This window comes from Eriocheir sinensis, chromosome 36 (genome assembly GCF_024679095.1).
Source record: "Eriocheir sinensis breed Jianghai 21 chromosome 36, ASM2467909v1, whole genome shotgun sequence".
Classification (NCBI taxonomy): Eukaryota; Metazoa; Arthropoda; class Malacostraca; order Decapoda; family Varunidae; genus Eriocheir; species Eriocheir sinensis.
The window spans coordinates 2619380-2633445 of NC_066544.1; the positions used below are offsets into that span (position 1 = coordinate 2619380).

Consider the following 14066-nt stretch of genomic DNA (forward strand, 5'->3'; position numbering starts at 1 on the left):
ACAGACTAGAACAAAACCAGGCAAATTAATACTTTTAATGCTGTGTATTCCCACAGCGCGCATGCGTGGTGGACAGCAGAATGACTAATTTCATCGGGGAGATATTTCTCGCAACACCAGCCAGTGTAGTGTTTTTTTTTTTTTTTTTTTTTTTTTTTTACAACAAAGGAGGCAGCTCAAGGGCACACACAAAAAAAACAATTAAAAAAAGCCCGCTAATCGCTGCTCCCATAAAAGAATCAGAAGAGGCGGCCAAAAGCAAGGTCAAACTCGGGAGGAGAGGTGTCCTGATACCCTCCTCTTGAAAGAGTTCAAGTTGTAGGCAGGAGGAAATACAGATGAAGGAAGATTGTTCCAGAGTTTACCAGCGTGAGGGATGAAAGAGTGAAGATGCTGGTTAACTCTTGCATAAGGGGTTTGGACAGTATAGGGATGAGCATGAGTAGAAAGTCGAGTGCAGCGGGGCCGCGGGAGGGGGGGAGGCATGCAGTTAGCAAGTTCAGAAGAGCAGTCAGCGTGGAAATATCGATAGAAGATAGAAAGAGAGGCAACATCGCGGCGGAATTTAAGAGGTAGAAGACTATCAGTTGGAGGAGGAGAGCTGATGAGACAAAGAGCCTTAGCCTCCACTCTGTCCAGAAGAGCTGTGTGGGTGGAGCCCCCCCACACGTGAGATGCATACTCCATATGAGGGCAGGCAAGGCCCCTGTATATGGATAGCAACTGCGCAGGGGAGAAGAACTGGCAGAGATGATACAGAACGCCCAACCTCGAGGAAGCTGATTTAGCGAGAGAGGAGATATGAAGTTTCCAGTTGAGATTTTGAGTTAAGGATAGACCGAGGATGTTTAGTGTTGAAGAAGGTGACAGCCTTGGTTTAATCACGCTTGTTCTCGTGCTGTCAATGATAGAGAGGTAGCTCACAAAAGGTACCAGAGCCTTCAAACTAATGCTAATTATGAACTTTACATTTCTGCCCGAAATCGTGCCAAATCTATTCTCCGACTAACCAAAAATTCTTTCATTAATAGAAAATGTCAAAACCTTGCTTTCTCTAACTCTTCCCGTGACTTCTGGCATCTAGCCAAAAACATCTCCTCCAACTTCACTTCTTCATCTTTCCCTCCACTCCTCAGTCCTGACGGCAACACTGCCGTCTCATCTATCTCTAAGGCTGAACTCTTCTCTCAAACTTTTTCTAAAAACTCCACTCTGGACGATTCTGGGCATATTCCTCCTACTCATCCCCCCTCTGACTTCTTTATGCCTGTTATAAAGATTCTTCAAAATGATGTTTTCTATGCCCTCTCTGGCCTCAATCCTCAGAAGGCTTATGGACCTGATGGAGTGCCTCCTATTGTCCTTAAAAACTGTGCCTCCGTGCTGTCACCCTGCCTGGTCAAACTCTTTCGCCTCTGCCTGTCAACATCTACTTTTCCTTCTTGCTGGAAGTATGCCTTCATACAGCCTGTACCTAAGAAGGGTGACCGCTCCAATCCCTCAAACTACCGTCCTATTGCTTTACTTTCTTGTCTATCTAAAGCTTTTGAATCAATCCTTAACCGGAAGATTCAAAAGCACCTTTCCACTTCTGACCTTCTATCTGATCGCCAGTATGGGTTCCGCAAGGGGCGTTCTACTTGTGATCTCCTAGCCTTCTTAACTGACTCTTGGTCATCCTCTCTTAGCCGTTTCGGTGAAACTTTTGCTATTGCGCTGGACATATCAAAAGCTTTTGATAGGGTCTGGCACAAATCTTTGCTTTCTAAACTACCCTCCTACGGTTTCTATTCTTCTCTCTGTACCTTTATCTCCAGTTTCCTTTCTGACCGTTCTATTTCTGCCGTGGTAGATGGTCACTGTTCTTCCCTTAAATCTATTAACAGTGGTGTCCCACAGGGTTCTGTCCTATCTCCCACTCTTTTTCTGTTGTTCATTGATGATCTTCTTTCCAAAACGAACTGTCCTATCCATTCCTACGCCGATGATTCCACTCTGCATTATTCAACTTCTTTTAATAGAAGACCCACCCTTCAGGAACTTAACGACTCAAGGCTGGAGACTGCAGAACGCTTAGCCTCAGACCTTACTATTATTTCCGATTGGGGCAAGAAGAATCTGGTGTCCTTCAACGCCTCAAAAACACAGTTTCTCCACCTATCCACTCGACACAATCTTCCAAACAACTATCCCCTATTCTTTGACAACACCCAGCTATCACCTTCCTCAACACTAAACATTCTCGGTCTATCCTTAACTCAAAATCTCAACTGGAAACTTCATATCTGATCTCTTACTAAATCAGCTACCTCGAGGCTGGGCGTTCTGTACCATCTCCGCCAGTTCTTCTCCCCTGCACAGTTGCTGTCCATATACAGGGGCCTTGTCCGCCCTCGTATGGAGTATGCATCTCGTGTGGGGGGGCTCCACTCACACAGCTCTTCTGGACAGAGTGGAGGCTAAGGCTCTTCATCTCATCAGCTCTCCTCCTCATACTGATAGTCTTCTACCTCTTAAATTCCGCCGCAATGTTGCCTCTCTTTCTATCTTCTATCGATATTTCCACGCTGACTGCTCTTCTGAACTTGCTAACTGCATGCCTCCCCCCCTCCCGCGGCCCCGCTGCACTCGACTTTCTACTCATGCTCATCCCTATACTGTCCAAACCCCTTATGCAAGAGTTAACCAGCATCTTCACTCTTTCATCCCTCACGCTGGTAAACTCTGGAACACTCTTCCTTCATCTGTATTTCCTCCTGCCTACGACTTAAACTCTTTCAAGAGGAGGGTATCAGGACACCTCTCCTCCCGAAATTGACCTATCTTTCGGCTACCTCTTTGGATTCTTTTTAGGAGCAGTGAGTAGCGGGCTTTTTTTTTATTAATGTTTGATTTGTGTGTGCCCTTGAACTGTCTCCTTTGCTGTAAAAAAAAAAAAAAAAAAAAAAAAAAAGCTGAGTGTTGTCGAAGAATAGGGGATAGGTGTTTGGAAGATTGTGTCGAGTTGATAGGTGGAGAAATTGAGTTTTTGAGGCATTGAAGGACACAAGGTTCCTTCTGCCCCAATCGGAAATGATAGCAAGGTCTGAGGTTACGCGTTCTGCAGCCTCCAGTCTGGAGTTGTGTACTTCTTGTTGAGAGGGTCTTCTATTGAAAGAAGTTGAATAATGCAGAGTGGAGTCGTCGGCATATGAGTGGACAGGACAGTTTGTTATGGAAAGAAGATCATTGATGAATAACAGGAAGAGAGTGGGTGATAGGACAGAGCCCTGTGGAACACCACTGTTAATAGGTTTAGGGGAAGAGCAGTGAACGTCTACCACCACAGAGATAGAACGGCCGGAAAGGAAACTGGAGATAAAGGAACAGAGAGAGGGATAGAATCCGAAAGAGGGCAGTTTAGAAAGCAAAGACTTGTGCCAGACTCTATCGAAGGCTTTCGATATGTCTAGCACAACAGAGAAAGTTTCACCGAAACGGCTAAGAGAGGATGACCAAGAGTCAGTTAAGAGAGCAAGAAGATCGCCAGTAGAACGCCCCTTGCGGAACCCATACTGGCGATCAGATAGAAGGTTAGAAGTGTAAAGGTGCTTTTGAATCTTCCGGTTAAGGATTGATTCAAAAGCTTTAGATAGACATGAAAGTAAAGCTATTGGGCGGTAGTTTGAGGGAGTGGAGCGGTCACCCTTCTTAGGCACAGGCTGTACAAAGGCATACTTCCAGCAGGAAGGAAAGATAGATGTTGATAGGCAGAGACGAAAGAGTTTGACCAGGCAGGGTGTCAGCACAGAAGCACAGGTTTTAAGGACAATAGGAGGCACTCCATCAGGTCCATAAGCCTTCTGAGAGTTGAGGCCAGAGAGGGCATAGAAAACATCATTAGGAAGAATCTTAATAAGAGGCATAAAGGAGTCAGAGGGGGGATGAGTAGGAGGAATATGCCCAGAATTGTCCAGGGTGGAGTTCTTACAGAAAGTTTGAGTGAAGAGTTCAGCCTTAGAGACAGATAAGACGGCAGTGCTGCAGTCAGGGTTAAGGAGAGGAAGGAAAGAGGAAGAAGTGAAATTGGAGGAGATATTTTTGGCTAGATGCCAGAAGTCACGGGAAAAATTAGAAGAAGCAAGGTGTTGACATTTTCTATTTATAAAAGAAGTTCTGGTAGTGGACCTCCTTCTTCTTTTGATCTGTAACGCTTTGTATCGCTTCTTAGGTCCTCCTCCTCCACACTTTTATGCTTCACAACATGCACTTAGGGCTGCTTTCACTGTCATTTTGTTAGTTTTGATCGTTACCAATGGCACTTACCACACACTCTCAACATCTCTCGCTTCGTCTGCAGCCGCCACTACCCCATCGGCCAGTTTCACGTGAAATACTAAGCAGTGATCGCTGCCATTGGTGACGATCAAAACAAACAACATGACTGTGAAAGCGGCCCTTACTTAACAGTGCACACTTATACACTTGACCCTGAACTTTGGTGTTTTTCTGTCCTTTTCTTTCCCTGATTTTGCTTTTCTATGCCCTTTTGCAATTTTTCACTATTACTTTTCACTGTCACTGCCATGCATTACAGGTCAAAAGAAGAAGAAGAAGAAAAGGAAAACATCACCGGGAGATCTACAATTTTCATAGACTTGATAAAAAGATTTTTGGACTGTGGTTCCTCAGCACGGGGTGTTCTCTTATCTTGTTAATCAAGTAGTAAGCAAAGCAGCTCTGCCAGTCCATTTTACGAATCTCTTGGTGGGCCATCTTCCACTGCTCCTCACTCCTCAGCCACTGCCGTCGTCTGTTTGTTTACATGCAGCCGTGAGGTACCCACGTACCTACGCTCGTACTCACAACCATTTTCCATTCATAAGGACAACCAACAACTCTCTCCCGGTTGGGCATACGGGCAACCGTGGTTGTCCATAGCCCCAGTGGTTGGACACCGCCTTTTAAGGCAGCACGCATGATGCTGACGGTAGGCAGACGTGACCTGAACATGTCAAAGCAACACGAAACTTGTGGCGGTAATGCATGAAAGTCGTGATGGTAAGAATTTAGTACTAAGCGCTAAACTTGAGGATCGCGAAACTCGGATAGCGCGAAACTCGAGAGGGTACTGTATATGATCTTTTAGTGATACAAAAGTTCTTGGCAGGGCCTGTATGTGACTTAGTTTCATTTCACGTAAAGCATACCCTTTAAGCTGCAGATACTTTTAATTTTTTTAAAGAATTAATATGTATATTAATATCAATGCTCCAGGCAACAAAAAATCAACTGTTTATGTCCTACGGACCCATAATTGGACCACCCTCACCTATATCATTCACTGATAATGATATTTTTGCTCTCTAAGGAAATAGACATAATGTTCTCAGATTGAAATGTTTAATTAGCAATGATAAAATGGATGATACAGTAAAACCTCATCATTTGCACACTCACCATTTGCACCCTCGCCATTTGCGTGACCTTAATTTGCGGCCACCATCCCACCATTTGCGCAGGTGGTCTTGCCATTTGCGCACTTTGCCGTTATGGTAATGGCGTCTCACTGACAGAAAAATGGCGTCCGCTGATCTGAGGATGTTTACTAGCTGTTTTGGCAGCAAAATGGCGTCCGTTGATCTTCTGAGGACATTTACTAGCTGTTCTGGCAGCAAAATGTCGTCCGTCCGCTGATCTTCTGAGGACGTTTACTAGCTGTTCTGGCAGCAAAATGGTGTCCGCTGATCTTCTGAGGACATTTACTAGCTGTTCTGGCAACAAAATGGCGTCCGCTGATCTTCTGAGGACGTTTACTAGCTGTTCTGGCAGCAAAATGGCGTCTGCTGGCGAGCTACAGCTGTATACCACCTGCGCGCCCTCTGCCGCCAGTGAAGAACACTGCCAACGTACACAACATGTCGTTTCCTGCCATAACCCTATTGCCTCTCTTCGTCTCGTGGTGACTGCGATTATTTGATGTTTTCTGCCTCACCTTTGCACTACCATCATGCTGCACCCAGCGTCATCGAAGCCTAAACCCCGGAAGAATCCGATGATGACCATAGCACAGGTGGAAGTGATTAAGAAGGTGGACAGTGGAAGATAAAAGCGAGAGATGGGCCAGGAGTATGACGTGTTTCCTGCCAGCAGACTTTTTTTTTTTTTGTTTTTTTTGGCCTGGTGGGGTGGGGGGTCGCCCCGTGACCACCCATATATATTTTTCCCCATAGGTTATTAAGTTCGCCATTTCCGCATTCGCCATTTGCGCAACTTCAGACCACCCATATGTGCGCAAATGGTGAGGTTTGACTGTATTCTGTCTTATAATACTGGTTCATCATCATTCATTTCATCGACGCCTGCTCCTAGGAGCTCCCACCAGGGGATGGCCATGGCAGAAGAGCTTCCATCTGTCTCTATCCAGACACTCCCTCCTTGCCTGCTCAAAGTTTCTCAAAGATCTTTCCCCCCTCTCCCTAACGTACTCTTGCACCCTATCCCTCCATTTCACTGGAGGTCGCCTCAGCATTCCTCCTCTATCTCACTCACATACACCTTTCTGGTCATCTCACTCTCCTCCATTCGCTCCATGTACCCAAACCACTTTAAGGTCTGTCGCTTCACTTCTTCCACCACTCCACACTTCTTCCCTTCACCCCTGTGACACATTCCAAAACGCTTGTACACACTTTCATTACTCATTCCATCCATTCTACTCACACCACAAGCACTCCTCAAATAACTCATTTCCACTGCCTGCACTCTAGACATCTGGCTTTCATTCCAGGCCCACGTTTCACTTGCATATGTGAGGGTTGGTACTATTATTGTATTTCTCAAATCCCTCTCTACCTCCATGCTCACACTTCTGCCATTCATGATTCATCCCAAAGACCCTACCACCCTTCTTCCTTGCAATGCCCTTTCTCTTATCTCTCCCTCCGTACCACCATGCTTACACATAACTGATCCAAGGTACTTAAACTCATTGACCTTCTCCATTTCTTCACCATTCAAAATTATTTTACATTCTTTTTCACATTCAATTCCCACTCTATATGGGCATACAAAATTTACAACCTCACTTCTACTTCGCTCACAAACCATCACTTTACTTTTGTTGACATTTACTTTCAGCTTTCTCCTTTTACAGACACTATCAAAAACACTGACCAAATTTTGTAGGTCACTTTCATTTTCTGCAATGAGCACCGTGTCATCAGCAAACAGTATCGAATTCAGTGTGCCGTTCATGGGCACTCTTTTAATTAATTATGTAGGTTCATTATACCTCAAAGTAGAATTAATTGTTGATCATTTAAACCACAGAGTAAAATTAGTAGTTTATTCACCCAGTCTTATGAGGCATCATTATCGCACACAGGATCATCACCTGCCCAAGTAATATAGGTAACACGACTTTAAGAAAGTTACTTGAGGTAATTATTGTTTAGAGATTCTGATGGTGAACTAAGGGTCATAGGACAGGGTCCACTTATTAGAGGTTAGCTTACGTATCTTACATCACTAATTACATTTGTAAATACCATGAATACGGGTTAACATTAACACCCTAAACTAACATGCACACATAGCAATAAGTAGGACCAACATAATAACTGTTTCCACCTACACAGGGAAACACAGACTCCACCATTCCACACCTTAATTAAGTCCTAACTAAAACTAGTGAGTGTTTGCTCTTATCCATTGTTACCCCTGAGAACGACACACATACCACCCTTTTGGCCTTCTCCTTCGATTTCTCTCTTCACACACCCTGCCACAGGCAGTCCCTCACAGCGCAGCTTCAAAAGTGTTTACTGATGCATGTTGGCCTTGGTCTGGGCGACGCCCAGCTTCCCATCTGTCAGGCTTGCCTTTGGCACACCTGAAAGGGGCGATGTCGCTCGTGAGAATCCAGTCTCAGTTATAGTATTATAGCCAAAGTGAATTGAACACCGTGAACGGCTCTGTCCTCACCTGAAAGGGGTGATGTCGCTCGTGAGAATGAGCTCGCTCCCACAACCCAGGGCGAGGAAGGGGCGTTAGTCTCGGCCCCAAAATGCCTTGATGTGACGTCACGGAGTGCCAAACTGGTCGCAGGTCAGGCCTGCTTGAGACCTGAGATTTCCTTGGTAGGCCTCCAATATCAATATAAGGTCACTGGTATTTTATTTCCATTATAAATATTTACCGTTCTCCCGCAATAATTAAAAGAAGGCAGATTGACCACTTTTGGCAACGATACCCTGTTTTGACCCCTGACACCTCTGAATTTTGTTGACACTACAGATTGTAGGGGTGATATGGGAGCACAACAGGCCTCTTTGTTTCAAACCCCATCTCTTCCCTCTCGCTCTCTCTCTCTCTCTCCCTTCTCTCTCAAACTTCTTTCTCTCTCTCTCCTCTCATACTTTTCATTTTTTTCTCCTTCTCTTGTGTACTTCCTTCTTTCCTCTCTCTCTCCTCTCTCTCTCTCCTCTCTCTCTCTCTCCTCTCTCTCTCTCCTCTCTCTCTCTCTCTCTCTCTCTCTTCTCTTCTCTCTCTCTCTCTCTCTCTCTCTCTCTCTCTCTCTCTCTCTCTCTCTCTCTCTCTCTCTCTCTCTCTCTCTCTCTCTCTCTCTCTCTCTCTCTCTCTCTCTCTCTCTCTCTCTCTCTCTCTCTCTCTCTCTCTCTCTCTCTCTCTCTCTCTCTCTCTATCTCTCTCTCTCTCTCTCTCTCTCTCTCTCTCTCTCTCTCTCTCTCTCTCTCTCTCTCTCTCTCTCTCTCTCTCTCTCTCTCTCTCTCTCTCTCTCTCTCTCTCTCTCTCTCATGAGAAACCCACATACATATATAACTGGTTGTGCAAACACCCCAGGTTAACTCTATTTACATGGGGAAAAATACCATTACAATTGTAGTACATTTCGGGCCATTACACGACTTCCTTCCCTCATCAAACAGTCTTACTCCAACTTCTCCAACTTTGCCCTTAATTTCTCTAATAACACCATCCATATAAATATTGAATAACCATGGTGACATGACGCACCCTTGTCTTAAGCCCACTTTTATCTCATTGTCTTTGAAAATGACATTACTTTATGTGATGATGAGGATGGTAATGATGATCCCTCTGGAGAGGTCATTATTGATTTGCATTTCAGGAGCCATCAAGTTTGGGGATGAACTGAGCAGAGAGCAGTGCCAGGACTTGATTTCTTCCCTGTACTCCTGCCAACTGCCTTTCCAGTGTGCCCATGGCCGCCCATCAATTGTTCCTCTGGTCAATCTGACACACCTGACATCTTCCACCCATAAGGTATAGTGTTACTGGGCTAGGGTGCTGTCAGGGTGTTGGTTTTGCAGGAATGGAAACTAGACTTAAAAGGTCTTTTCAAGTAATGGCAAGTAAATTGTGCTTATTATTATTCATACAACAAATGTTTGTCTGAGTAATCTATTACTGATACTTTGTTTTTCAGTTCTTTGTAGAAAATGGAGCTTTGATACATTGGTTTAGCATCAGTTGTAAAGAAAGGTGTGCATTGAAAGGGACAATGTTCATTAACCTCTTCATTACCGACACTCCCCTTAAACACAACGCTAACCCTCCCGCCGAACGGACTTTCACTACCTGTGCCATTTGAAAATAGGGGTGTTTATATTTCAGGATTACCTCATTACTTTTTGGTGTTTATTATGTTTTTGTACTTGACCAAAAGCATATTTGCCAGATGAGATTATGATAAAATAACATTTGCAGTCTTTTATATGCATAATCAAATACAGTAGGCACGACTACTATGCGACTATATGGGTGACACACGAGCTCGCATAGTAGGAATTTGTGTAGTTCATTCATCTTTGACGCCTGCTCCTAGGAGCTCCCACCAGGGGATGGCCATGGCAGAAGAGTTTCCATCTCTATCCAGACACTCCGTCCTTTGCTGCTCAAAGTTCCTCAAGGATCTTTCACCCCTCTCCCTGACATACTCCTGCACTCTATCTCTCCATTTCACTGGAGGTCGTCCTCTAACATTGCCTCCCTCTATCTCACTCACACACACCCTCCGGGTCATCTAACTCTCCTCCATTCGCTCCATGTGGACAAATCACTTTAAAGTCTGTCGCTTCACTTCTTCCACCACTCCACACTTCTTCCCTTCACCCCCGTGACACATTCCAAAATGCTCATACACACTTTCATTACTCATTCCATCCATTTTACTCACACCATATGCACTCCTTAAATAACTCATTTCCATTGCCTGCACTCTAGACCTCTGACTTTCATTCCAGGCCCACGTTTCACTTGCATATGTGAGGGTTGGTACTATTATTGTATTTCTCAAATCCCTCTTTACCTCCATGCTCACACTTCTGCCATTCAGGATACGTCCCAAAGACCCTACCACCCTTCTTCCTTGCAATGCCCTTTCTCTTGTCTCCTTCTGTACCACCATGCTTACATTCAAAATTATTTTGCATTCTTTTTCACATTCAATGCCCACTCTATATGGGCATACAAAATCCACAACCTCACTTCTACTCCACTCACAAACCATTACTTTACTTTTGTTGACATTTATTTTCAGCTTTCTCCTTTTACAGACACTATCAAAAACACTGACCAGATTTTGTAAGTCACTTTTATTTTCTTCAATGAGCACTGTGCTGAACGGATAGCGAGATGTCCCCATGTTCAGGAGGACGCGAGTTCAATCCCCGGCCGGTGCCACCAAGCTGGGATTTTTCAGCCGCCGCCGAGTGGCTTAAAACTACCCACATGCTGTCCAGAAGACCACCTATCAACCCGGACTCTAGATTCTAGGATTAAAGATGAGCTCTGGGAGGGCAGCATGAGCCAATGCAAGATGGCACCACTATAAAACGCTCGCCTGCGCCAGAACGGGCTGGGCCGACCATCAGGCACCACCAGGAAGAAGCCTTGGACCGACCATCAGGATCCACCGGGAAGTAGCCTACTGGTGCAATAGGCCAAGACATGAAAAAAAAAAAAAGAGAGAGAGAGAGATCGAATTCAGCACCCACTTCCTTCCCTCAGCATACATTTTTACTCCAACTTCCCCAACTTTTGCTAATATTTTTTCTACTACCATCCTGAAGGAAAATATCTGATCCACACATCCCCTGCCCTTCCTGAAGCCTCCTTGTTCTTCACTGATTTTCTCTTCAGTAAGTCTTTGCACCCTCTCTATTATGACTTTTCCATATACCTTTCTGGGTATACTCAGGAGACTTATACCTCTATAGCTCCCACACTCCCCTATCCTGCTCTTCCCCTTGTAAACTGGGACAAGGATGGCTTTTGTCCAGTCTACCACTACCCCCCCAATGCTACTTCACATATCTTGACCATCCATTTAACGACTACATCTCCTCCACACTTCAACATTTCTGCTGCGATTCCATCAATTCCTGCTGCCTTTCCATTTTTTCATCTTTTTATTGCTTGATTTACTTCTTCATATGTTACTTTCTTCTTTATATACTCCTCTACCTCCACTCAAAATTACTGCTGTTACAACTGCTGGACCTCCATCTTCACAATTCATTAAGTTTTTAAGTATTCTCTCCATCTCTCTTTCACAGCTTCCCTGTCTTTCAACATCTTTACATTCTCATCCATAATATCATTTATTTTACTTGGGGAGATATTTTCTGCATTTCTTTCGTTCTTTACTTCTTTCCAATATGATTTTCTGTTTCTTTTATATTTTTCACTTAGTCTTTTTCCCAAGTCTTCATCAACTCTCGTCCTACTTTCTATTATTGCTTGTTTTAATTAAATTTTGCATTCTCTGTATTTCTTTTTCCTTTCCCTTTTTACTTGCCCAGCCACATTTCTTTCTTGAGCTTTCTTAAAAAAGTTCCCTTTTCTCTTTTACTATCCTCCTTATCTCTTCTGTCCACCATGAATTTCCTTTTCTTTTTCCATCTCTCACCACTTTCCCCTAACACTTTTTTTGTTGTAGTTAACATTACTTCTTTAAATGTTCCAAAACCCTTTTCAATATCTGTACTGTCTTTAACACTTTCCCATTTTTCACTTAAGGCCTCTGCCACTTCACGGTTATACTCATCTTTTATTTCTTTTTCCTGTAATTTTTCTGTCTTCAATATTCCTTTTTTACTTCACCTTTCTTTTGAAACACCCACTTTTCCTTCAGCCTTAATTTTGCCAGCACTGCAACTCTGCAAGATGGTCAGAGTCATCGAACATTCCTCTTACTACCTTCGCATCACAAATATTTTTCTAAGTCTTCCATCTACTGCCACATAATCAATCAATCCTTTCTGCTCATAATCTTCCCCCCTCCTCCATGTGTATCGGTGGATATTCTTGTGCTGAAAGAAAGTGTTCACTAGGAACAGCTCCCTCTCAGTGCAGACGTCCACCAGCCACTCTCCTTTTTCATTCTTCCCAGGTATCCCCCATTTTCCCACCACATCCATCACACATTTATCACCCACTTTTGCATTCATATCTCCCATCATAATAAGTTTCCTTTCTTTCTCAAAACTCTTCAGACATGTATTCACTTCCTCCCCAAAAGCTTCCCTTTCCCTCAGTCCTTTTTTACTTTTCACATTTACTGGTGCATAAATACATACCCATGCATACTATACTAAACCTACTTTTCCTTTCACCCACACAATTCTTGATCCTTTCCAACCATAATCAGTCACACCATTCCACACTCTTTCAGACATCACAATAGCACATCCTTCCTTACTCCTGCCTCTATACTTCTCATCCATCCCCGTCCATACAACCTTCCCAGGCACACCCTCTCACGTACCCTCTCTACCATCACTCACACCAGTTCCTCGAATATGTGTTTCACTCACTCCCAACACATTCACTCTACCATTCACAAAATTTTCAATCACCACTCTCCTCTTTTCCTCATCACCTAATCCATTCACATTAATAGACACCAGTCTCATACATTCCTTTCTCTTCTGCCGCACTCTGGCCATTGCTCCTGCCTCTAAAACTTTTGATAAAAGTATTAAAGGCCACCAATGAGTAGCCAGTCCGATGTGGTATTATGGAGACTTGCTTCTCATCCGGGCTATATGGATTAAAAACAAGAGAGCTGATGGTCGCTGCCCCCCTCCCCGTTGGTTCTATCCCGCAGGGTATAGTAACGGTGTGCACCACATGAAGGTGAGGATGGGGTAGGCTACCCTCCCAGTCAGAGGGTAGCCGTATTGCTCTCTTCCCAATACCCCAAAACAAGGGAGCTCTACACATAGGCAAAAACACACCTCGGATAAACCTCATTGGTTACGATACTGACACTGCTCACTGCGTGTTGTAGGAATACATATTCTTATGGGAAAAATGGTATATGGGCAGCACTGCCCTGACTGACTGACCTTTTTAGTGCCGTTGCATCCCTTGCCAACCGCCGCACTGCCACGTCATAAGACATCAAGAAGGCGGGCATACTTATATACACCTTTACTATATTGACATGAACCCGACATCAGGCTGTAAATAATCAAAATGGTTATGACAATGAGGTGCTGAGGGTGAGATGGTGCCAGAGGCATTGAGCGGCAGCGCTGCTAAACACAGCAAAGTGTGAGGTGCTCCACGTGCTTTCCACAGTTGCATTATTCATGTTATTGTGTTTGCTCTACATATTCATCGCCTATTTCTGTTTTGTTTTGTCTGAGTTGACTGAAATGACAGCATGGTGTGGTGGTGGCTGAGTCGGAGCGGGCAGCACCACTAATAACATACAAAAGTGTGAGGTGTGTCATGCGCATTCCAGTGCCCATTCATGGGTTATTGTGTGTATTCTACATATTCATTGCTTGTTTCTTAACTTCCTATTATGTCCCCCCCCCCCCCCTCCAAACTGACAAGTGTCAGCATGATGTGTTGGTGGCGGTGAACCGGTGCGGGTGGCTCTGCTTGTAAAAAAAAAAACACAAGTAAAAGGTGCGTCATGTGTATTCCGCAGTGCTGCACCATTCACGCGTTATTGTGTATTTTCCACATTTTTTAGCGCTTCTTTCTGTCTATTTCTCTCTTGTTTTGACTGACTGACAGACTAGACTGGA

General features: G+C 44.2%; 1 protein-coding gene across 1 annotated transcript in view; it reads left to right on the plus strand.

Annotated features, from left to right (window-relative positions):
* The window catches only part of LOC127007973 (DNA mismatch repair protein Mlh3-like), an 81334-nt gene that overhangs the window by 62664 nt on the left and 4604 nt on the right, over window positions 1-14066 (plus strand). The window contains exon 9 of the mRNA XM_050879517.1: window positions 9131-9285. Within this exon, the coding sequence (XP_050735474.1) occupies window positions 9131-9285 (155 nt within the window). The remainder of the gene's footprint in view (window positions 1-9130; window positions 9286-14066) is intronic.